At 50.9% G+C, this 22,887-nt stretch overlaps 9 protein-coding genes across 9 annotated transcripts; 3 read left to right on the top strand and 6 right to left on the bottom strand.

Annotated features, from left to right (window-relative positions):
• Window positions 1-425: 425 nt before the first annotated feature.
• Window positions 426-2,754, bottom strand: BDZ99DRAFT_533698 (uncharacterized protein; the record flags this gene model as incomplete). The annotated part of the gene is made up of 3 exons (XM_033726516.1): window positions 2,085-2,754; window positions 702-2,030; window positions 426-533 (listed from the first exon to the last, which is right to left on the bottom strand). Coding segments are annotated over exons 1-3 (2,052 nt in total), but the record flags the coding sequence as incomplete, so codon positions are not given.
• A 376-nt stretch (window positions 2,755-3,130) lies between these two features.
• On the bottom strand, window positions 3,131-3,380 carry BDZ99DRAFT_463945 (uncharacterized protein). The gene has a single exon (XM_033720184.1). The coding sequence runs from the start codon at window positions 3,322-3,324 to the stop codon at window positions 3,154-3,156; it is 171 nt and encodes a 56-aa protein (XP_033576103.1). The 5' UTR covers window positions 3,325-3,380; the 3' UTR covers window positions 3,131-3,153.
• Window positions 3,381-5,474: 2,094 nt separating this feature from the next.
• On the top strand, window positions 5,475-5,994 carry BDZ99DRAFT_463944 (uncharacterized protein). Its single transcript, XM_033720183.1, has one exon. It carries the CDS (start codon window positions 5,654-5,656, stop codon window positions 5,960-5,962), a length of 309 nt encoding a protein of 102 aa, XP_033576102.1. The 5' UTR covers window positions 5,475-5,653; the 3' UTR covers window positions 5,963-5,994.
• A 222-nt stretch (window positions 5,995-6,216) lies between these two features.
• On the bottom strand, window positions 6,217-6,663 carry BDZ99DRAFT_46083 (DHS-like NAD/FAD-binding domain-containing protein). The gene has a single exon (XM_033719475.1). It carries the CDS (start codon window positions 6,647-6,649, stop codon window positions 6,266-6,268), a length of 384 nt encoding a protein of 127 aa, XP_033576101.1. The 5' UTR covers window positions 6,650-6,663; the 3' UTR covers window positions 6,217-6,265.
• A 1,222-nt stretch (window positions 6,664-7,885) lies between these two features.
• Window positions 7,886-9,570, top strand: BDZ99DRAFT_463941 (uncharacterized protein). Its single transcript, XM_033720182.1, has 7 exons — window positions 7,886-7,941; window positions 8,032-8,118; window positions 8,170-8,333; window positions 8,385-8,674; window positions 8,730-9,008; window positions 9,059-9,190; window positions 9,239-9,570. Exons 3-7 carry the CDS (start codon window positions 8,261-8,263, stop codon window positions 9,449-9,451), a joined length of 987 nt encoding a protein of 328 aa, XP_033576100.1. The 5' UTR covers window positions 7,886-7,941; window positions 8,032-8,118; window positions 8,170-8,260; the 3' UTR covers window positions 9,452-9,570.
• Window positions 9,487-10,763, bottom strand: BDZ99DRAFT_488863 (uncharacterized protein; the record flags this gene model as incomplete). Its single annotated transcript, XM_033722943.1, has 2 exons — window positions 9,487-9,538; window positions 9,634-10,763. 2 exons carry the CDS (start codon window positions 10,761-10,763, stop codon window positions 9,487-9,489), a joined length of 1,182 nt encoding a protein of 393 aa, XP_033576099.1.
• Window positions 10,764-14,829: 4,066 nt separating this feature from the next.
• BDZ99DRAFT_445114 (DNA repair protein, RAD5) lies at window positions 14,830-18,702 on the top strand (the record flags this gene model as incomplete). Its single annotated transcript, XM_033717913.1, has 4 exons — window positions 14,830-15,139; window positions 15,193-16,404; window positions 16,451-18,302; window positions 18,358-18,702. 4 exons carry the CDS (start codon window positions 14,830-14,832, stop codon window positions 18,434-18,436), a joined length of 3,453 nt encoding a protein of 1,150 aa, XP_033576098.1. The 3' UTR covers window positions 18,437-18,702.
• BDZ99DRAFT_571945 (uncharacterized protein) lies at window positions 18,563-20,394 on the bottom strand. The gene is made up of 3 exons (XM_033728149.1): window positions 19,922-20,394; window positions 19,112-19,870; window positions 18,563-19,040 (listed from the first exon to the last, which is right to left on the bottom strand). Exons 1-3 carry the CDS (start codon window positions 20,342-20,344, stop codon window positions 18,768-18,770), a joined length of 1,455 nt encoding a protein of 484 aa, XP_033576097.1. The 5' UTR covers window positions 20,345-20,394; the 3' UTR covers window positions 18,563-18,767.
• Window positions 20,395-22,017: 1,623 nt separating this feature from the next.
• On the bottom strand, window positions 22,018-22,557 carry BDZ99DRAFT_521586 (uncharacterized protein; the record flags this gene model as incomplete). Its single annotated transcript, XM_033725641.1, has 1 exon — window positions 22,018-22,557. The coding sequence occupies one exon, from the start codon at window positions 22,555-22,557 to the stop codon at window positions 22,018-22,020; it is 540 nt and encodes a 179-aa protein (XP_033576096.1).
• Window positions 22,558-22,887: the final 330 nt, after the last annotated feature.

Here is a 22,887-nt window from a genome sequence, read left to right as displayed (position 1 = left end):
AGCTTGACCACCCCCTCGTGCCCTTGCATGGCCGCATATGATAGCGGCGTCTGCCCGTATTTATCTTTTGAGTCGACGGCGACATTGCCCGTCTCGAGCAGTAGCTTGACTACCGCCTTATGCCCTCCCTCCGCCGCCCACGATAGCGGCGTCTGTTTGCACTGACTATCCTTTAAGTCAATGTTGACCTTTTCTGTCTCGAGCAGTAGCTTGACTACCGCCTCATGCCCTCGCAGCGCTGTCCATGCCAACGGCGTCCGCCCGTATTGACGATCCTTTAACTCAACGTCGACCTTGCCTGTCTTGAGTAGTAGCTTAACTACCGCCTCATGTCCTCGTACCACCGCCCAGGTAAGCGGCGTCTCTCCAGTACTATCGATTAAATCGATGTTAACCTTGCCCGTCTCGAGCAGTAGCTTGACCACCGCCCCGTGCCCTCCCTCCGCCGCCCACGATAGCGGCGTCCGTTCATATTGACTATCTTTTGAGTCAACGTTGACCTTTCCCGTCTTAAGCAGTAGCTTGACTACCGCCTCGTGCCCTCGCAGTGCTGCCCATGCCAGCGGCGTCCGCCCGTATTGACGATCCTTTAACTCAACGTCGACCTTGCCTGTCTTGAGCAGCAGCTTAACTACCGCCTCATGCCCTCGCAGCGACGCCCAAGTCAGCGGCGTCTCTCCAGTGCTATCGATTAAGCCGACGTTGACCTTGCCCGTCTCAAGTAGTAGCTTGACCACCGCCTTATACCCTCCCTGCGCCGCCCTTAACAGTGGCGTCTGTCCATATTGGCTATCCTTTGAGTCGACATCGACCTTGCCCGTCTTGAGTAGCAGCTTAACCACGGCATTGTGCCCTCCCTGCGCCGCCCATGACAGCGGTGTCTGTCCGTATTGACCATCCTTCAAGTCCGGATCAATGCCATCATTCATAAGTAGTAGGTCTACTACTGTATGGTAACCGTTCCCTGCAGCCCACAATAGCGGCGTCTGACCGTATCGGCTTTTTAAGGTGTACGAATCCATTTCTCCAAACGTCATCTCATAGCCTGCTACTGCTTCTTGAAGCCTCTCCTCCGCCTGTTTATACTCTTCCAAGTCTCTTAGTATTAGTGCAACATTCCATGTTCGTGTCGCTTTGTCTATCTCTTTCTTGGAATGTTCTAACACCAAACTGTTTGGTCGTATCGAGGTTTCGTATTCTCCGAGATCTTGCAACTTGTTTGATGAACTTTCCCAGTCCCAGACAAGTATGAAATCCCGGGTGAAGCTTTGTACCGATTGCGAAAGGTTGGACCACTGGATATAACCATTTCCCGTTTGTATGTCCTCTAGAGGAGTGGCTCCAACCATGATAATAACAAAATGATCTTCACACAATCTGATAATCGTAGGCTTTGAAGCTCCTTGAAGGAGGCAGATGATGTCTCCATCTCGGATCGATTTTGCCGAGACCTTGAGAGTCCAGTGAGCGCTCTGTTGCTGCTGTGGTATGCTCTTGAAAGTGATATTCAAGTGCTGTCTGTCATACCGAGCGCTGTCACTTGTTACTGAAGACACCTGGCCAAGAATTGCGCCCTTGCTCTTGATTACTGCGATCTCTTTATCGCCCCAGGTCTCTACAGACATCTTTTCAGAGAGAAGATACTTGGCTAGTCGCTGCAAGAGTTTCTCCCAAGGAACTCCGTAGTCAGGCAACAAGTCAACTTTGCGGAGATCATCCGAGCTCATGCCGAGCAAGGCATACACCTTATCGTGGCGCTTGGTAGCCCTATGGGCATGATACATGTCCACCAGCTCACCTAGTGGACATATATCCAGAGATGACCTGCCAGAACTACCGATCGAGTATTCAGGCCTGAAGGTCGCTTCTCTGATTAGGTAGGTCACTGAACGGATCAAGCCTTGTAAGTCTTGGCGAGCTTCGTAGAAATCCTTTAATGAATCAATACCCAAGCAGAAGACATATCCATCAATCTTCTTAGACCCACACATAATTAGCACATGTCGAGCTGCGGCAACTTCCTGAAGTATCTAGAATAAACTTTAGTACTTCATACGACTGCTGTCAAGTGTCTGTTCCCATACCCAGATGCGCCGAAACCACGGTCGTTGAAGCAGCGCGAGGACTGCTTTCTGGATCCTTTCGCTGTCTGAAGACTTTGTAGACTTCTGGTCTCTAGCAACGCGTATCTCTTCAAACGCTAGGTCGCTATCGTCGGCGGTCTCTCCAAGCCAAACAACTACACGGTTTGCTTGACCATAGATCTTCGCCATAGATTGGATCTGATTTTCCTTCTCTTCCCGATTTGCTTGATTAATACATATAGCATCTACCCATAGGATTCGTTCAATAGAGTGATTTCGAAGCTGTAAAAGAGCTGCGCGAAGGTTGACAGTGACATCGAAGCTATGTTCATGTATAAAGATAGGCAGCGTCTCGTCTGGATTGCCCCATACATAGGATAGAGCATCGTATAGGTGAGTTCCTTTGCACGAGTTCTGGAGAGAGTACTCGAAGAGCTCGCATTGTATGTCAGCCGTCTCGTCTTCGTGTGGCAATAGGCGAAGCAGGCGAATACTGTTGTTTCCTGGCGGAAGTGAAGAATAGCGGTACGGGATCCGCTTCGCCACCTGTTTGTGGAGCACGGCTGCTGATGCAATAAAAATGCAGAGGTAAAGCGTAGTCCACATCAGATCCATCGTCTCGTCAAGTCTAGCCTGGCCTGAGAATGCGGATTGATAGCTAGTTTGCAAGGTAAAATAGCGGCGGCGGGGAAAGTTGCAGCTGCCACAAGGCTAATTAAATAGCGGCGTCCGTCTTGGCGGGGTGACACGTTGTCCTCAAGCCTCTCAGCTGAGTTGCCTTGGCTCTTGAATAGCTCCCACCTGTGCATACTACCAAACACTTGGTTTTCACGCAAACCTGGGTTTCCTATACATGAAGTAAGGCAAGCTAGCGGAGGCAGAGATGTACAAGCGCGCACTGTAAGAAGATCGAGAGACCAAGCATAGAAGACTTCGACGGCTCGTGCACGCTGACACCTCGTGCACGCCTCACCAAGAAATCCACGGCTCACAACATGAAGCTTTTCAACACAACACAACGAGATCTATACACAGAAATCAAGGAGGAGAGGCAACCAGGGTCGCTCTTTCATTCTATTGTAATTATAGAGTTGGCATATCGCTTGGGGGTGATGCTCAATCGCTGAGGCCGGCCAGAAGCTGATTTGGCTACCCCATCTTCAACACCACAATTCTGCTCAACAGTAGGCTCCTCAGGAATAGTGAATACAACCTTCTTAACCTTCTGCCTCTGCTGCATTGCCTGCATCCCCGCTTTGAGCTGTTGCTCCACCTCACGTGCCTCAAGTGCCTCCTCCATCTGTTGCCCTTTAAGAAGGGGAGGGATATTGGCACACCCCCTAATCACTCCGCGCACACCCCCTTTTTCACTCCACGCACACCCCCCCCTCTTGGCACTTCACCACCTTCTAATTGGCTCGGAGCAACGCGGAGCTTCCTCTGGGCATTCACCTTTACGTCCCTCTGCACGTGATGCTATACGCGAGGCCGTACGTGAGCTCGTACGTGAGCTTGTACGTGAGCTCGTACGTGAGCTTGTACGTGAGCTCGTACGTGAGCTTGTACATGAGCTCACATGTAAGCTTGTACGTGAGCTCGTAAATAAGCTTGTACGTGAGCTCGTACGTAAGGCTATACATAAGGCCATACGAATCGGCATAGCTATATAGCCTCTCCGTTCTACGGTGCATTCTTTCCAATTCGTGCAGGCGTATATACAGCCGTACGTGAGCTTATATGTAAGGCCACACGAATCGGAAAGAATGCACTGTAAAATAGAGAGGCTGTATAGCTATGCCGATTTGTATAGCCTCACGTATGAGCTCACGTACGGCTAAGTGAATAAGAAAGGCTACACGTGCAAATGCACGTGAGAATAGAGCTCCGGACGAAGCTCCGAGCCGCTCCAGCCAATTAGAAGATCAGACGAGAGGGGGGGTGTGTGTGGAGTGATTTAGGGGGTGTGCCAATATCCCTCCCATATATCTATACTATTACTAGCAACTATTAGAAAATGTTAAGGGCTGCCTCTATAGGGTCTTTAATTTCCACTACTATAATCTAGGGGACTACTAATCGTACACCCCCTAATTCCTAGACGTACACCCCCTTTTCACTCCATGTACACCCCCCCTCTTGGCGCTTCACCACCTTCTGATTGGCTCGGAGAGCCCGGAGCTTCCTCCGGGCATTCACCCTTACGTCTCTCTACACGTGATGCTATACGCGAGGCTGTACGTGATGCTATACACGAGGCCGTACGTGATGCTATACGCGAGGCCGTATGTGAGCTCATACGTGAGGCTATACGTAAGCTCGTACGTGAGCTTGTACGTGAGCTTGTATGTGAGCTCGTACATGAGACTATATAAATCAGCATGGCTATACAGCCTCTCTGTTCTACGGCGCATTCTTTCCAATTCATGCAGCCGTATATACAGCTGTACGTGAGCTTGTACGTAAGCTTGTATATAAGGCTATATATAAGGCTATACAAATCGGCATAATGTAATTGCTTGTGTTGTACATGGCCGCATTTGGAGAGAGCATTCGGAATTAATGAGCAAGTTAAGCGAGCGAATCGGAGGCTACGGAGCAGCCCTCCGAGCCAATCAGAAGGTGGTGAAGCGATAGGGGGGGAGGGGGTGTACGTGTAGTGAAAAGGGGGTGTACGTGTAGTGAAAAGGGGGTGTACGTTTAGGAATTAGGGGGTGTACGATTAGTAGTCCCCATAATCTATAAAAGCCTAAACCGCCCGCCTATTTTATTAAACTAAAGGACTAGACTCTACCTACTTAACTAGACTACCGGAATATTGCTATATTATTATATTAGCTGTCTATTATATAAGTTTATATAGTAAGTTGCTTTTATGTCTAGGTTCTTACAAGAGCTTAGTTTTCAAAAGGAAGGGCACGTGTCACGCTGTTCCTCCAGGTTCTCTTGGCAGTTATTGAGGTTACGGGACATCACGTGCACGGACGTCACGTGATCCCGGGCCGAGGGTTCTTCCGGCGCCTTGCGCGCTCCACTATATATATTGCTCGTGGCCGGAGCCTCTCTCCTCTCCACGCAACCTCGTCAATAGCAATACAACCCTTTCCTCGGCCATACTCCTGACAGGTAGTGAAATTAACCTTTAGCCGGCCTTAGCGTATTAGGAACATACCTAAAAGGTATAACAACTCTGTAATTATAATAGAGTACCTTAGTTATTACCCCCCCTTTCTTTACATACCACCCCCCTTTTCTCTGCGTATCAACCACCCCCCCCCTCCCCACATTAGGCCTAGCTCCGGCCCGTATGAATATTGTTCCACCAATCAAACTCACTCGGTTGACTGCTCGTGCTCAATGAAGAATTTACATCACCAGCGCACACTCTCTCGATGCATCAACACCACGTCCTCTACATCACTACCCTCACCACCGTGCCCCTCCGGCCGCCCCCTGGGGCCGCCATGCGTCCGTAGAGGAAGAGGGCCAGGCACGTGGAGGTACATCGCATCTCCGGCGAGCTCGTAAGACTACTGCTCGTGCAGATTGCGACACCGGCTAGCCAAATTACTATGGCAGGTGTCTCCACAGGCACGCCGGCGGTCGAGCGGACCATTGTAGTGTTGAACAATCCTATACAGTTCACAGGTACAGCTCCAGATCGCTCCACCGGACAAGCAGGCACTCCAACAGCTACTCAGGGCTCTATTTCCTTAGTCCCCGATAGCCAACCAGCCCCTGAGGATGCCCCTATGTCTACACCTGAGGAGGAGGCTGTTTATGGTGAAGGAACCGGTGTGAGGCCTTGGTATACAGGTCTAGTTGGCGTTCCTTTTAGTCAGCAATTGGACGGTGGCCATCTAGGCGCTTTCCGCTGGTAGAGTAGCTAGAGTAGCTAGAGTGAATAGAGTCCTATTGGCCTAGATGATGCATCCTTTCCAGTTTGTGTATACATACTCTCCATTTTACGCAGCCTATACGGAGGCAAGCGAGTGAGTTTGATTGGTGGAACAATATTCATACGGGCCGGAGCTAGGCCTAATGTAGGGGGGGTGATACGCAGAGAAAAGGGGGGTGGTATGTAAAGAAAGGGGGGGGTGATAACTAAGGTGCTCCATTATAATAGAATAAAAGAACGCCTTTAGTTTAATCTCCCCCTTAATTTCTATAAGGTTCTGAGTAATTTAAGTGAAAGTATATTTTTTTGAAGTTCGTGATGCGTGCACGGGAAACCGTGCACGAGGTGGTAGCGTGCACGAGCCCGTGGCCACTTCTATAGCAAGAGCCGCCAAGGCATGATGTGCTGCATTTGGTTGAGCCTCCAATGACTTGAGTAAACGCTCGCCGTAAAAGCTCCAAACTGTGACTGGATCCTCTTGGAACTTGTTGGGTGAGGCAAGCTCTCTCAAATTGATGTCGTTCCATAACCCGTTCGTCCCACGCCAGGTGGTCAGACCAGATGGTGCGCTGAGTCCAGCACCCACGAGGCACAAAACCCGCGAAGATGATTCCAGGAAATCTGCAAAAGTTGACCAAGCAGAATCATCGCCAGCATCAGCACCATCCATATCTTGTTGCGAAGTTCGCTGGGGAGGTTGATAAGCTGGCTGGTGTGTCGGTGGTCGTGGGCGGTGATTGCGGCAGCACGAGAGATAGGTGGCAACAATGCACACGCAGGCTGCCAACAATAGTCCGCACGTGATCGTCCACAGGCGAAGAGCGCCACATTCAACTATCCATTACGTGGCAAGCCGACTTGCGACCTCCTTTATCACTAAGTTTGTATGACCGTTTTAAGGCTCCTCCTAGATAAGCAAGATGCACCTGGTTAGGGTAGACACGTATAAGACCCTACCATTATCCCCATCACATCCCCATCATATCCCCACCGACATCCCCGTTCCTGTCGACGTTATCGCAGGCACAATTCGTATTAGCATCCTCTACATTTACACCGCCGTCCCCATCGACATTTGGCACCCAATACCATTACTATTGACATCCCACTATCTATATCGACTGATCATAAAGACTTCGTCCATTCTCGGCCGCCGGAAATGACTCTCCTTTCGAAAGTAGAGCGCCACAAGAAACTTTGGGGGTCCATTTTCAAGAATCCTGAATGGCTTCACGCGGTGAAAGGTGCATTGTATCTCTCGCAGCCTGTTGGCGCTGTCGGCGGTTCCTTTGTGCTGCGGCCGGGCGTAGAGTGCCGCTACGCGGTGATAGGCGTGTGGCTTCATAGCGTAGGCAGAAAGGCGGAGCAATATACTCTGTTGTCAGGTTGCGGCACAGAGACAAGGCTGAGACCGCCACCACTTAGAACAGTGAGGCTGGCGATAGGCGAATATGAGTTTCGCAGAGGTCTAGGGAACTGTTCTGATAATGGAAGAAGCAGGAATAGGATTATAAAGGTCCGTGGAAGTTATTGAACTGTGGCAGGAAGATTTTACAGCGTAAGGTTGAGTTGCGACAGCCCTGGCAGTAAGACCACTCGGCAAATAGGCGAGGTATTCTAGCCGGAAACAGCCTAGCCCAATCGGCCTCGTTGCCTCGGCAGAATACAGAAAGAGGCGGCGGGGCAGGGTGGTGAATGGCGGGCAGTGAAAGGCTGAAAGGGGAAGAATTCTGGCCGGGGGCTGAGATGTTGACCGCTCTGGACAACACCGTGCAGCGGGGCACAATCCTTTTTCGACCTCATGCGTCTAACCTGCAGACGCAGGCAGAATTAGCTAGGCTGAAATTTCTATCCAGCTGGCCTCACCTTGCAGTGTGCTACCAACATCATTTCACGCAGACACCACGTCCAGTATTCTCTTCCGCACAATTCAGATGCAGTCACTCACTGTATTGCATATCTGTAAGCGGTCTCCATGCTCTATACTTATCCTAAGCTGAAGCGGACATAGCTTCAAGTGGCTGGATACGAGATACTAAGCGCCTTGACCAGTGCCTGAATGTGCAGCAGTCCTTCCCCGTCACTTCAGCCTATCTAAATACTGAAACAGGACCCTAGTGCTCCAGCGCTTCAATACTTGTACATTTTCCCAAAATGCCACTCATTCATTCAGCACTAATCCCTCGCAAGCCTGTTAGAGAGAGATGTATTCTCAGCTAGCCAACAACTCGCACCAGAACTTTCACAACACTTTCATGTACCCGAGCATATGCTCTCTCACATGTATCGGAACTCAAATGGTTTCTTCAGCTTCGAGGAATCTTTCGATAAGCATGGCAACCTTCAATCATATGGTAAGTACCAGGATGATCTCAAAGCCAACCGGCTAACTGACCGCTGTCCAAACACGATTTTCCGCGTCTTAGTCAAAGTCGTCGCGCAAAACAACATGCCAGGCTACACGTGGCACGAAATGACCTTCTTTTCGTGCTGGAATCCTACCCGATCCTTTATACTGTGCATTGGAATACCGCCTTCATTTCAAATAGCCCTTCAAAACACCCTACTCCAAATGTGGCCTGGGATACCGCCTTCGGAACCGTACTCGTTGCATGTGCCGCTTGTAGAGACGATTGTTGCCATGCAAGAGTTATCTGTGTGGTCTGTACGAGACGTTGTGCGTGATATCGAGAAGGTGAGAGCGCCCAAGTCATTAGCGACATCTCTCGTAGTAATCCCAGAGACTATAGGATCGTCAGACTCGGGAGATGCATAATTTCCTGAAGTTGCATGATCTGGCGAGACACGCCATCCATTCTTTCGAATCGCTCAGCGTGTGTATAGAGACACTTGGGGCTCTTCAGCAACAAGTTCTGGATCTTACGAGTAAGACCAAGCAGGGAAGCGGAAAACCTACTGAGGCTTCTTATAGAATACGAACGTATATAGATGCCCAGATCCGGATGCTTCGCAATCTGCTGCTGCGCGCTCAATCCAGCAAGGAGCGACTGCAGAACGAGATCGCTCTTGTAAGGCGAACTCTGTCAGCCAGGGAAAAAGCGTTGCTGACTGTTGCCAGGCTTACAACATAATAGCTCAAGGAGACAGCAAGGTAATGACTGACTTAGGGAAGTCAGCAAAGGATGATACTACTACGATGAAGACAATTGCAGTAGTGACTATGGCTTTTCTACCCCCAACGTTCATATCAGTCAGTTTTCCAAGCCGCGCCTATCAGAGGGACGCTAATATACCGTAGGCGATCTTCAGCACGAGCTTCTTCAACTTCACACCTGAACGGGATGATTATGCCGCGACTTGGTCGGTTTCACACAAGTTCTGGATCTATTGGGTATTTGCGATACCACTGACGGGTTTAACGATGGGAGTTTGGTTATTGCATCATAAGCTAAGAGGGATTAAGAGAAGAACATGGCTATCACGCCTAACAAAGGGGTTGCTTCCGAAGTAGCCATCATCTAATCGCCACCAATGGGTAGCTGCGCCTCAGCAACTATATTCTCTTTCGTTCCCGCCGTCCTTGTGTTCTTCCCACTTACTGCAACCTTAGCTTTCTTAATAGACTTCCCAACGATCTTCACATCTGAACCGACACCCTCTTCGTTACTACCCCTGCCCTCCCACTTTGCATACAAGCCCTCCGGCAGCATCTGCTTCCCTCCCAATTTGTAAAAGCCCAACTTGTCTCCAATAGCATTATACCTCAGTGTTGCTCTCCCGCCACTCTCTTTCACCATCTCGCGAATCTTCCCGATCAGGCCGGCCAGCATTCTGAGGTCTTTCTGGTTCTGGTCTTCCCAGGTCTTAACTTGGACCGCTACATCTTCCACTTTAGGGACCGCAAACACGCCCCTGTTGTGGTAGGCGCGGACGAGCTTGGGCGTCTGTGAGACCCAGAGCTGTGAGACGACGTCCTCGAAAGCAAGAGGTCTGTGCGCGACGCGGGTTTTGATCTCGAGGGTTGAGGGGAGCGAAACCACTTGGCCTTCCTTTCGGGTTACCAGTTTGGGGCCAACAAGAGAGCTTTTCCCAGGAGTGCTGCTTTCAGGAGATAGCGACAGGGAGCCTAGGATGCTGGAGAGGTCGTCGAGCTCCGGCGCTTGGTTGGCCGGGGGTTGCGGGCTCAGCTGGGTGCCAGCGACGCCAACATAACCGTCCGTCTCATGTCGGATCATGAACGTTAGGCCACCGAAGCGGTACGATATGATCCTGTGGTGCCCCGTACTCCCGCTGACTTTGCGGCTAGTGCAGTTCTTCTCGAACGAATGGCCATAACCTCTGAACTCGTTCGGGCCTATGTACTCGTCCGTTTTGGTCTCCTCGCGGCAGAGGATGGCAGTATTGTTCGTGACCTCGACGTGGATGGTGAAGGCTTCCCGTTTGTAGCTGTTCCAGCGAGGGTTCACAAAGGCAAGGAGCTTGCGGATGTTGTTCCGGTCGGTCACGACGTCGATGGAGGTGATGTCGAAGGATGGATGTGAGACGTACAACGCCCGGAAGAGCGGTTCGAGAGGGCTGTCTGGGTGTCGTGCTGCATTTTGAGCAATGTAGATGTGGCCAGTGTCCTTTTCCAATCGGAAGGGGCGGTTGGGAGGGGACCACAGGTCTGGACTGCCAGGGACGGCGATCGTGGGTGTGGCTTTCGGCGCTTCGACCCAGTTGTAGGATGAGAGGTGCTGAACGTCGGTGATCGATGCTGAGGCTGGAGTGTTGAGGTCTTCAAGACCTAGGCGCGAGATTTCAGCTATGAGATCGTTTGCCATGGTTGCGGTTGGCTTCTGCTTTATGGAATATAGAACACGGTTACAAGTGTCAAAGTGTGCGTTATCTAGAAGGAAGAAAGTTTGAATTCGTGTCTTTGCTGTGCAAATGAAATCTCGATGGGCAGCTGCAACACTTCAATCACTTTATCTTCACCAGAACCTCAGCCTTACCCCGCGTCCCCTTCTCTACACGCTTATGTGCAAAATGTGTCTGATTCTTTCAGCCTTCGGCAGCGTCTATTGGGTCTATCGGATCCATCTCCTTTCACAAGACGTCGTGTAACGGTCCTTGCCGCTACTATCTCAGCAGCCTATCCAACCAAATTGGCACACGTACGACAAGACCAGCTTTTGAGTTTCTTAGCTCCTGCAGCTCGTCATGATAGCAAGGCAAGGCATCTCTCCAAGAGTCTGTGGGTTTATTAGCCTTCACGTGATTGGCAAGAAAGTTCCTGTGATCACTGTTTGGTGCGTAGGGGCTTTGAACCGCGAAGAGAGTATTGAATAAAATAATGCACAGTGGTCGAAGACTGCACGCCTTACCAGGTGTCGAGAAGTGAGGTTGAGCGACGCGATTCAAATGATAAACCTCAAGGAAGTACGATAATTAGATCTGTAGCCCCTACCTCACCCAAATAACAATTCCCGCTGGCATCGCTAGCAAGAAGTGTTCCCTGAAGACGCGTTGTGGAAAGGAAGAAGACCTTCCAGCGTGATGGAATATACTGCCCGTGATGACACAAACCGAAAGAGACGCCGGGTAGAACAGATCCCATATCAGCGTTGAAGTTCGCCTCACTCTGGACGCCTTGTCATCCACTGGGCACCAGTGCTCATACTCGGCGCCTCAGCCTCGCCCTATTATTGCAGCCATGATAAGGCTGGACTGTTCGCATGCAATGCTTCCCCGCGTGGCTTTTTCAGGCAAATATATGCCTGCTTGCCAGCGCATCCCAGCACATCCCTAGGTTACAGGTATGTAGATAGGTACGCCCGCCCTCCGCATAGACAAGAATCTTGCTTGCACCTACACCACACATTTCATTCCACAGTACCATGCACGCATTCTTGTGCGACACCTAGCTACTAGTAGCACAACTGGATTCACTATGAGCACCTGTCTATCTTCGGGCTGCGCAAAACCTCGCTTGCGTGGATAGTACTGTCGCGATCGTAAGACTCGCTTTACTTCCGCCTTAAACCCTTTATGCTTAAGACACTGCTTATTCATCATGGTCTTGCCAGATCTGTGTTCCAATAGCACATGTGATAACAGCCTCAGTGATGCCTCGGCGAGGGGACTCGACGGACTGATGTATTGTTCCATTCGTGAGACACGCCATCCTCTTACACCTCTCTATTGCGCTGGGACTCTGTCGGACTAACGCGAAGAGGATGTTACAGATGTCCCGTGCCGGACAGCTGGATGTTCTAAATTCGAAAACCGTTCGCCAGGGTATGCCCAGGGGTACTGCACTGCCCGTAAGCATGGTGCCATCTTCCTCAAGTTCAGGTCTCCTCTTCGCTGAAGACATTGCTATTTGCATGGCACATTGGGCCCACAGACGCCAAAACTGCCCTACTCACGTTTGCTGAGCTATTATAATTAGACCAACCATATCAATACTATCCAGAATGCGCCGAAGAGAACTGCTATCAGTCAGCTCATGAGGGGGGGTACTGCAATGACCGTAAGTGTGCCACTCTCTATCTCAAAAACTCATAATTGGGTGGCACTAACAAGAGAAAATTAGATTGGATCGAACGTGGCATGATGACCGATAATTCGGAGTCAGACTGAGGTCGCAACGTTGAGGTCAACATCCCCGTATAGTCCTCGGCAGTTGCGATTCTATGAACGTAGTAAGAGGTCTTGCTCGGTGCCGCTTGGGGTAGAATATGATCCTCAGTTCTCGTCGCTCGATGCTAGTAGGCGTATTCAGCTTCAATATGCCAACTCTTGTACAAACCCCGACCTGTGACTTCGCCTCTGCCTCGCCTCCAAGCTAGTCGTGACTTTGATTCTGTAGATCCTACGGCACTGAGCTTGGTCGTCGTTCTTTCGGAGGAAAGTAAGGCCTCCATCCTTTTGCAGTGGGCTGCAATGGGGGATACAAGTAGGGTGTAGGAAGCCGCGAGGCGGTATCAGAAGGCCTGGGGCTTTCGACTAGGAGATGATTATGCGAGATTTATGCTCAGGCGGCGACTGCTTACAGGTATGGAGGATTCACAAATGAGATTATGCTCGTACATGACGGAAGGATGGAGCTTTGCTAGGTGAAGATGACTTTGAACCATAGGATGTTCATTCTACAAGCGCCAATTTGAGGAAAGGTGTGATCTCACGTTCAATTGCACGATGATTACGAAAAGTACAGTTTTTATTGTGCTCTAATGAGCAAAACCTACGAAAGACGGAAACTGATGAGTTGCATCAGAGTACTGGTGAAAAGCGCCAGACAGAATTGACCGATGAAGGCATCGGGTTACTAATGAGACATCAGAACTTTGCCAGAGGAAAGCACCGGCTGACTGGTGAGGGACACCAGATAAAACAATCGATGAACGCACTGGTCTATGAACTTGATTCAAAGCCGTAGCTTGATCAAGATGCTGAACGGTCTGAGTTGCATCTGAAAGCTCTTGGGTATTTCGCAGCTGTTCGTTTGCCTCATTCTGATGGCTCAGTCTTGATTTCCGTTTTTATCGGAAGCTGAAGTCCCTGGCCTGGCTTTGGAAGCTGAGCTTTCCCGCCTTGGATCTCGCGCATCGCCTGCGAATAACCTGCCTGAAAATGGCTGTGGTTTGCTGCAATGGCTTGATTTTTCTCCGTGACGGCTTGATCTTTCTCATTCAGGGCTTGATCTCTTTCTGCTGTGAGAGTTCGGATCTGGGCTTCGAGTTGCGATAAGAGGCTGATCGTTGAAAAAGCTCGTTTGCCTGCTGGGGTGCTGGAACTTCTTTGCCACTTGCAGTAATGTCAGCTTTGAGTTCGGCGAGGGCAAGTGAAGAGAAACATACAAGGCTTGATGCAGCTGTGCGCGTGCTGGCTGAGGCAATTGAAAGGCGCCTGAGCTCGGCGGCGGGAATGTGCTTGGCCCGGCTTGCGAGAATGGCTGGGAGGAAGAGCTGAAGGCTTGTGACGGAGGCTGGAAGGTCGGAAGGCTCTGCTGGTGCTGAGAGTACTGTGCTCTAGCTGCTGGGCTGACGGGGCAGCGGCGTGCTGCGATTCAGCGGATTCGGAAATGGCTCTTAAAAAGCTACATACTGTGCCCTAGCAAAACCACAAGCTATACACCGTGCATGCTTGAACCGGTCTTCGTGTATGAACGAAGCAATGTAGATAGGCGCTCAACGGCATGGAAATGCATGATCAATCCGTCGAGCTCTAAAAACAGAATAGCCTGAAAATGGTTCTGTGACGAGAAATAAGAGGTTACTAAAGGCGTTTTTGGTTTAGATTTGTGTGTTCGCAGACACATAGAGTCTCTGCATTCTAAGCGCATCGGGGCTTAAAAAGCTCTAGACTGTAGTCCGTTACTAGGCGTAACTTAATATAAAGGAATAAATAAGTGTGCCCGAAGGAACAAGCCTAGGAGTGTAAGGCGGTGAGCGGCCGTAAAATGCATGGACATTCCATTCCTTGTAGTGTATTTTATAGCCCGAATACACTGTTCATAGAGGCGGCCTAATGAAGTAGAATAGACCTCGGGGGCTCTATACTCGACGTCTGCTTCCTGGACGTCTGCCTCCTTGACACCTGCATCAACGCGCACCTCCTCAATGTCTGCATCCTGGAGAATCGTGGTTTACGAGAGGATGTGAGCAAGTGTACGTGGTTATGTGTTTTTGCTGTGCAAGGGATGGAGAACCTGGTTAAGGTTGGCAATGGATACTTATTTGGCGTTATGGTGTTGAATGCATGATCGATGGAAGTACGCTGGGCGCGTGTTTGCTAGACTAGAGTGGAGTTAAAGCGCGTGCTCACGCGCGTTCCAGTCCCAGGCTACTTCTCTTCGCCGCCACACGTCCAAACCATCCAGATGCTCGCCCCTCTATATCCAACATGAGCTCCGTTGAATTTCAAGAGAGACCCGCGAAGAAGCGCCGTTTCTTCGTCGAGGATCCCTCTTCCCCGATTGTCGACCGCACGCTGCATCACGAACCATCGTTGGCGGACGCGTTGCCAGATGCGACGCCCGATGCAGATGCAATAGAGTCTATTGATCTTACACAATCGGATAATGAAGAGAGAACCGCAACAGAAAATGCCGGTGGGTTCGACGGAGAGCTCTTTGCAAGCGTCGTTGGGGAGCGCGTTGCGCCGTCTGTTCTTCGAAAGCTCAAGGAGCAATGCGGAGATGACATACAGAAAGGTATACGATTTTGTGTTCGCCTAGAAGATCTGTGTAGTTGACTTTCTCTCCAGCCATCAATATCTACCTAGACGGATCATGGAACGCAACACCATCGCCACGTCCTTCGAAAGCTCAAAATCGCAATAACCTCTCATCATGGCGGAAAGAAGATCAGAAATCGGGTCTGTCTTCGCCCGTTGCCGACCTCCAGACTACAAGTGCCTCGTCCAAACCCTCTACGTCCACTACTCTCACTTCAACGCCGCCAACCAGGTACATTGGTGCATTTGGCGTGACAGGATGGGCTACAAAGAGCGGCACAGGCTTGATCGCGTACGGTCAGAAGGTTGGGATTGAACGGGCAAAGATGCAAGCTCTAGCTACAAAGCCTGGTAGAGGCGGAAAAGCGCGGGCAGTTGTGGGCAAGCGTCAAGATATCATCGTACGATTCACAAATACACGAGGGGAAGAAGTGGGAAGGCTCGAGAATGAATCGGCTGCTTGGATATCAACCTTGATCGACCAAAAGATCTGCACATTCGAGGGGTCCTGCGTATATGCACCCGAAAGACTAAGAACAAACGAGAATGTTTACCTGCAGCTGAGGTGTTATCTCTTGAAGGGTGCATTTGAGGCCGCGAATTTCATTAGGCCTCAGGATAATCGCGAGACGGGTCTCTTCGAAGCCAAAGAGAGCAACGACGAAAAGAATCTGAGGCTTCGTCAGGTCGCCATGGTTAAGTTGTTCGATGAAGTAAATCTACACCCTACCCAAATCAACGCCACTACAGAAAAACATAAACGACAGGGTCTTCTACAAGCTGCAGAGATCGCAGAGCAACACGAGAAGCCCAGCGGGAACAAAACGCCGGAGGGAAAGCCGGACGGTGCCGAAGGCTCCTCTCCACCATCAGATGACGCAGAGGAGGGCCAAGAGCTAGAACAGGATCAGCTCGATACATTATACAAAAAGGCACAGTCTTTTGACTTCAACACCCCAACGGCAGAGCCAGCCGGCACGTTCTGCATGGATCTTCGGAAGTACCAAAAGCAAGCTTTACACTGGATGATAAGTAAAGAGAAAGATGAGAAGGCTGATGATAAGGTGGTATCTATGCATCCCTTATGGGAAGAATATAGCTGGCCTACAAAGGACGTAGACGACAAGGACTTGCCAGAAGTGACAGATCAGGCCAGCTTCTACGTCAACCCGTATTCCGGAGAGCTCTCACTTGACTTTCCTGTCCAAGAGCAGAATTGTTTGGGTGGCATACTTGCTGATGGTAAGTCGTCTTCTTTATGTTGAATGAGCGAGGCTAACTTATATAGAAATGGGTCTTGGAAAGACGATCGAGATGCTCAGTCTCATACATACCCATAGGTCCGACGCTGCGATAGCGGCTTCCAGTGGAGTGGCGAGCGTCAACAATCTCCCTAGGCTGCCAAAGAGCTCAACATCCGTCGAGCGCGCTCCATGCACAACGCTTGTTGTGGCTCCAATGTCCTTGCTCGCCCAATGGCAGAGCGAGGCAGAAAAGGCATCCTTGCCTGGAACCTTGAAGGTTATGGTTTACTACGGCGCGGAGAAGTCTGCAAACCTACAGAAGCTTTGCTGCGAGGCCAATGCTGCCAATGCTCCAAATGTTATAATCACTAGCTATGGTGTGATACTCTCCGAGTTCAACCAAGTAGCTGCCAATGACGGCAATAGAGGGTCACATGGTGGCCTGTTTTCTCTAGAATACTTTCGGGTTATCTTAGACGAAGCGCACTTCATCAAGAATCGGCAGTCGAAAACTGCAAAAGCATGTTACGAGATTAGTGCTCTGCACCGTTGGGTACTCACCGGAACCCCCATCGTCAATCGCCTGGAAGATCTATTCAGTCTTGTCCGTTTCTTAAGAGTGGAGCCCTGGAGTAACTTTTCATTCTGGAAAACCTTCATCACAGTCCCATTCGAGTCGAAAGACTTCCTACGAGCACTCGATGTCGTTCAGACCGTGCTAGAGCCTCTCGTTCTACGCCGGACGAAAGATATGAAGACGCCAGATGGCAAGGCCTTAGTGCCGTTACCTCCACGGACGATCGAAATAGAGCGTATTGAGCTCTCCAAGGACGAAAGAGAAGTATACGACTATATCTTCACGCGTGCGAAACGAGTCTTCGCGGCCAATGCCGAGGCCGGCACGCTGATGAAATCATACACAACTATCTTCGCGCAGATTCTTCGACTTCGCCAGTCCTGTTGCCACCCCGTTCTCATCCGCAAAAAGGAAATCGTAGCAGACGAAGATGACGCCGCTGCAGCAGCAGACATCGCCAACGGCCTCGCCGATGACATGGACCTAGACACCCTCCTTGAGCGCTTCGCCTCAGACAGCGACCAAGACGCGAACCGATTCGGCGCAACCGTCTTAAAGCAAATACAAGAAGAAGCCAGCCAAGAATGCCCCATCTGCTCCGAAGACCCCATGGAAGACCAAGCCGTCACCGGCTGCTGGCACAGCGCCTGCAAGCAATGCCTCCTCGACTATATCACCCACCAACGCGACAAAGGCGAGATCGCGAAATGCTTCAACTGCCGCGAACCCATCAACGCGCGCGACGTCTTCGAAGTCATCCGCCACGACGAAGTCCCCGACGACATTGACGACGGCGACATGGACCTCGACGACTTGTCCGCTCCTCCACCCGCCATCCAGACTCCGCGCATCTCGCTCCGCCGCATCGGCGCCTCTGGCTCCGCGAAAACTGCGGCGCTGCTCACGCATCTCAAGTCCATCCGCCGCACGGACGCCGGCATGAAATCCGTCGTCTTCTCCCAGTTCACCTCGTTCCTCGACCTCATCGAGCCGGCGCTGGAGCGCGACCGCATCCCCTTCCTGCGCTTCGACGGCTCGATGGCACAGAAAGCCCGCGCGGCCGTGCTGACCGAGTTCACAACCTCGAAGAAGGGGATCGTGCTGCTCCTGAGCTTGCGCGCTGGTGGCGTGGGACTGAACCTGACGTCTGCGAAGCGGGTGTTCATGATGGATCCGTGGTGGAGCTTTGCGGTCGAGGCGCAGGCGATTGATCGCGTGCACCGTATGGGGCAGGAGGGAGAGGTGCGGGTGGTAAGGTTTGTGGTGGAGAAGAGTATTGAGGAGAAGATGTTGAGGATTCAGGAGCGGAAGAAGTTTATGTGAGTTTTGGCTGCCTAAGTTGTGTTTGGGAAGGGGTTGCTAATGATGACACAGTGCGAGTTCGTTGGGCATGATGAGTGATGAGGAGAAGAGGTTGCAGCGGATTGAGGATATTAAGGAGTTGCTTAGCTGAGGTGGGATAATGGGATTAGCTATTGGCTATTGGTTGTATATAGTTCTGGGACATGGCTGGTTTGGGCTTTGATGGATACCGGTGAGTTAGATACCAGGATAGCTGTATGTGCAATGTAAGGATATGGCTACAATATGGATTGGGCAACGCCAAGAAACTATTGCTCTCTATCTTCAACTCTTTTTCACCACTGTCTGTAGGTGTAGAAAATAATGGTTTCTTGGCAATTCATGTTTGCTGTATCACATTGCGTTCATCCAGAAAACCAGTGCTATTTACTTCCCCCCAATCTTCATGATATCCACTACCCATTCCACCCCTTTTTCTCATTTCAATACTCCAACACCCTCTCATCCGTCCAAGCCTTCTCCCCACCCGTACTGTGCCACAGCCGCTCATGCCACACAGCCTTCACCTTCCCCCCCTCCCGCTCAAGCCGATACAAAATCCTCTTCTTCCCGATATCCCACCGAATAAACTCCAAACTCTCCGGCACACCCGGCACATCTCCCCTGAACGCCTCCGAGAGCTCTTCGCCACGTGAGTCGGACAAGCGAACGACGCGGATATCAGACTTCGCTGGGAGCACTTCCAGCACGGAGATCTGCGTGTCGCGAGTCAGTCGGTGGTCGGTGGTCGGTCAATTAGGGGGTTTCAAAGGGAGGGGGTTCTTACAAGGTCATCAGCACTCATGGGCGGCGGTTGCTGCTTCCAATTCCCATTGCTGTAGATACGCGTATCGGTATCCAAGTCGATCGCGAGCTCGCGGAGGGCCGTGAGCGAGGGGAGCAGCGCCTTTACGACTTCAGGGAGTCTTGGAGAGGGCTCGATCTTTTTCTTCTCCTCCTCTTCTTCTTCTTCGGAGTCGGAGGAGTCCGAGTCAGGCTCTTCGGGCCGCCACTCGCTACACCGCGCCTCGATTTCTAGGCATTTGAGGGAGGGGCTGATGGCTGCGAGGTGCGGGAAGAGGCGCTGACTGGAGCTTTGGATGGAGACGTGTGCGATTGGCCGTGCGGCGTCTGCGGAGAAGATTTCTTGGACGGCGTCGTCGTCGAAGCAGGTTTCGAATTTGATGGCGCGGAGAGCCGGCAGGGCGGCGTTGGGGAAGACGTCCGGGCTCTCGTCGCGGTAGGTGTCGACGCCGTATGTGAGGGTCTTGACGAGGGGGTGGCGGAGCAGGAAGTCGAAGACGGGCGTTAGGGGCACGTTGAAGACGCTTAAGAGGAGCGTGGAGAGCTGAGGGAAGGTGTAGTCCCAGGTTAGATTGCGGATGCGGCAGCCGTCGAGATCACAGCCGGGGAGGGACAGGACGAGGGCGGTGATGCTGGGGGCGCCGTGGAGGAGCTTGTTGACGATGGTGCCGTCGTCGCCGCAGGCGTTACCCATCCACAGGTTGAGGGTGTGGAGGTTTGGCATGGGCGCGGTGGGGTGGGGCTTCAATATCATTAGCTAGCTGTTTCCGGGAATGTGAGAAGAAGCAGTTACTATATTCCCAATCTCGCGCTGATCGCAGTCTAATTCTAGCTTGGTGAGAGTAGCGGAGTGCTTCCACAGCGCTTCCCAGAAGGCTGTGGATCGTGCAGTTTTCTTTATGGCGAATTGAAGCCCGGACCATTTGAAGGACTCGAGTTTTCCTTTTTCGTGGATGGCGTTGAGGATGTCCGCCATGGATTGGGAGAAGGTGGCCAGCTCAGCTCGGACGTCCTCTTCCGGGCGTTCTTCTTTCTTGGCTATGGCTTCATCGTCCTCGTTCTCATTCCTGGAAATCTCAATTGCCCGAAGGCGTGCGATTCGGTAGTCATCTTTGAGTATGTTTTCGGCAGTATCCTTGAAGTCTTTGAGGCCGCCGCATACGATAAGTGTTTGGTCGCCATTGGCGGCGTGGGCGATTGAGTATTGCCCCGACATGTTAGTGAAGGATGAAGATGATGCGTTTGAGATTTGAAGGAGAAGAAAACAGATTTCGAGGTATAAGTTCAGGAGATAGGAGAGCTTGGGCTGATCTTTATGCTTCACTAGAGTTTTCGTTGCGTTACAGATCCTTGAAGGCCTCGGGCTGTGGGCTGAAGTAGGTTAAAGCTGCTGCGCCACAGTGATCCACATTAATTGCAGATGGCTAGGATATGAATCCACTTTCCGTGAATCACTCACCGATGAGCCGTCTCAAGAATATGCAAGGGATTCAGGGCGAAAGCGCCCACACGCAGGCGTGATTTGTAGTGTTGAACGTTAGGATCAATGTCTGCGAAATATTCGATTCAACATCCTAGCCACCAGTGCTAAAGCAGATGCGTATTAGTGTTAGATGTATTAGATACTTGTGATCGTCGATGTAGGTTGAAATAAAAGAAAGATGAATCTTATATCGTAGAGTCGCGTCAGATCTTATGCGGGTTAGAAAAGCTTGAGGTGGACAAGCAAGCTTGGCGTACTGGGCAGGGCTGGAGTACTCAAGATATAGACGACAAGATCATCTGGATATCATTTTGGAAAGCTAAAATGATGTGAAAATGATGCTAGCATGATTGCAATATGATTACAATAAGATGACGTAACTGCTGCCTTTTTGAAAGCCAGAACCTTAACAACACGGTGTTCCAAGATAGGGTTGGCGCGGTGAGGAAGAATTGGGCATTCATGGATTGATTGAAGCATGCTACCACTGGACATAATCATTCTATAGATCTCTTTTGGATTCCGGCTCCTACTTGAGTTACTTCCACTTTCTCTTTGACCAACTGTGCCTGAAGCTGAAGAGCGTTCTGACATGATCAAGTGTCTGCTCATCATTCACCAACTGTTCCGTATTTCGATCGTGCGTCCGGCGATGTATTGAGGTTTTTGGACGCCCTCCTCTCCCTTCGATCTACATGAACCCGTTCTTGGCTTTCCTTGTTGTACTGTTCCACTAAAGCCGTCGGAGGTCGATACACACAAGCTCAACGCCCAGCTTCATGAGTTGCCTCTGCAGTTTCGCCATAGTCAGCCAAGGCTCCATCAACTGACCAGCCGGCCTCGGGAGTCCAATGTAGCGAAAATCTTGGTTCAGTGTGGTTGAAAAGGAAACTAAGAGACTTCAGGGGGTAGCTTTGTTTTTGGCATTACGCGTGGATGTAGAGGATGCTTTCATGGCCAGGCAAGTCAGATAGTGCTGCGCGGTGGAGTTTCCATTCTCGGGGAAACCTGAATAGCCAGCCCAGGTTTTGAACTCGACTTCTAGCGTAAAGCGCTGCTTGATTGGAGCTGCGGGAAACGGCGTTAGGTCTATGACATCCTTCCGGACCTAGGCCGACGGATGGATTTCTTCTAGAACGGGATAAGTAGCGAAGGGGAACTTCGAGCGATAATCTACGGGAAGGAGGTTGCGTGATATTCGTCCGCTTCGTTCACCGATGACTGACTCCAATATTTTGAAGCTCAAGCTCTTCAGCGTCAAGCGATGCAGCTCTAAGAGGTGCTGGAAGCATTCCAAGCCCCAGTCTGGGAATTCACGTCTACGACGACCGTGCCACGTGCAGTCGTGGAAAGAGAAGCACTCGAGAGCCCTGAACCAGGCGAGGAGCCTGAAAAGAAGAACCGTGCTACCCACTAAATTTGCGTAATTTGAGTGTCGTGATGGAAGACGCGCCTTCCAGCCCTTCGAATACCTTGCCTCCAGGCGAAAACCCGACGAGCTCCAAGATCTGAAGGTACGGAAACTTAGAAAGACGTGTCCAGAGCTCAGATCTATCGCCCATAGAGGATAGGAGCTCATGCCATTGCAACTGTTCCAGACTTAGCTCGGTGAGGTGATCCATGCTCTCAAAGACATCGCAAATGATGGTCGATCTTGAGGCCCCATGGTCCACTGTTGTATAGTCGCATTCAATGACGCAGAGCTTCCTCGCGTTGGTAAACTCGCGCATAATCTTAGTTGTATGTTGCTCGGTCCATTTGTGGCAATTGCTGCAGTCGACAAATACTCTCAACCCTTTGCAGAAATGGCCGAGTTCGGGATTCTGACGCAAGGTGCGTTGGAGAAATGATGCAGACTCGCTGAGAGGGAAGAGGGAGGCACCTGGAGAATCTAAAGCGATAGTGTATACAAATCTTTCTTTGCAATTTGACTGAACATTCTGCATACGAGGGTGAAACTGAGCGGGGTGGTGTAGAGACTACGCTTCGGCGCTTTGGCTCAAGGAGCGCCGCTAGTTGTAAGATCTGTAAGTTCTTGCAAGTGTTTCAATTTACGATTCTCAAAGTGATGTGAACTTTTGGTATTGACTGCACAGGTTAGTCGGTATGTAGCTCCCTTGCATATGCGGCAAAGTATTCGAAATAGCCCTCGGGATACGATTCGAGAATTGAATTAGTCGCCAGCGGGTTTGAGAACGTGTAGTTTCCGGTTGCATGAAGGCGATACCTTAAAGAAATGAACAAGGCCGTTGATAGCGAAGGAAAGGATGTGAAGT

The sequence above is a fragment of the Mytilinidion resinicola genome, assembly GCF_010093595.1.
Source record: "Mytilinidion resinicola strain CBS 304.34 unplaced genomic scaffold BDZ99scaffold_11, whole genome shotgun sequence".
Taxonomy (NCBI): Eukaryota; Fungi; Ascomycota; class Dothideomycetes; order Mytilinidiales; family Mytilinidiaceae; genus Mytilinidion; species Mytilinidion resinicola.
Note: the sequence above shows the minus strand (reverse complement) of the source record. Positions and strands in the feature narration are given on the sequence as shown.

What these genes read in the sequence shown, in the direction of transcription:
- BDZ99DRAFT_463945 (XM_033720184.1), bottom strand. Translation starts at nt 3,324, where the DNA reads ATGCAGCAGAGGCAGAAGGTTAAGAAGGTTGTATTCACTATTCCTGAG.
- BDZ99DRAFT_463944 (XM_033720183.1), top strand. Translation starts at nt 5,654, where the DNA reads ATGGCAGGTGTCTCCACAGGCACGCCGGCGGTCGAGCGGACCATTGTA.
- BDZ99DRAFT_46083 (XM_033719475.1), bottom strand. Translation starts at nt 6,649, where the DNA reads ATGGATGGTGCTGATGCTGGCGATGATTCTGCTTGGTCAACTTTTGCA.
- BDZ99DRAFT_463941 (XM_033720182.1), top strand. Translation starts at nt 8,261, where the DNA reads ATGTATCGGAACTCAAATGGTTTCTTCAGCTTCGAGGAATCTTTCGAT. An exon ending in TGGCAACCTTCAATCATATG is followed by an intron (nt 8,334 to 8,384) that starts GTAAGTACCAGG and finishes ACCGCTGTCCAA; the next exon opens with ACACGATTTTCCGCGTCTTA. An exon ending in TTGTGCGTGATATCGAGAAG is followed by an intron (nt 8,675 to 8,729) that starts GTGAGAGCGCCC and finishes CAGAGACTATAG; the next exon opens with GATCGTCAGACTCGGGAGAT.
- BDZ99DRAFT_571945 (XM_033728149.1), bottom strand. Translation starts at nt 20,344, where the DNA reads ATGTCGGGGCAATACTCAATCGCCCACGCCGCCAATGGCGACCAAACA. An exon ending in AGCGCGAGATTGGGAATATA is followed by an intron (nt 19,871 to 19,921) that starts GTAACTGCTTCT and finishes ATGATATTGAAG; the next exon opens with CCCCACCCCACCGCGCCCAT. An exon ending in CCATGAGTGCTGATGACCTT is followed by an intron (nt 19,041 to 19,111) that starts GTAAGAACCCCC and finishes CGCGACACGCAG; the next exon opens with ATCTCCGTGCTGGAAGTGCT.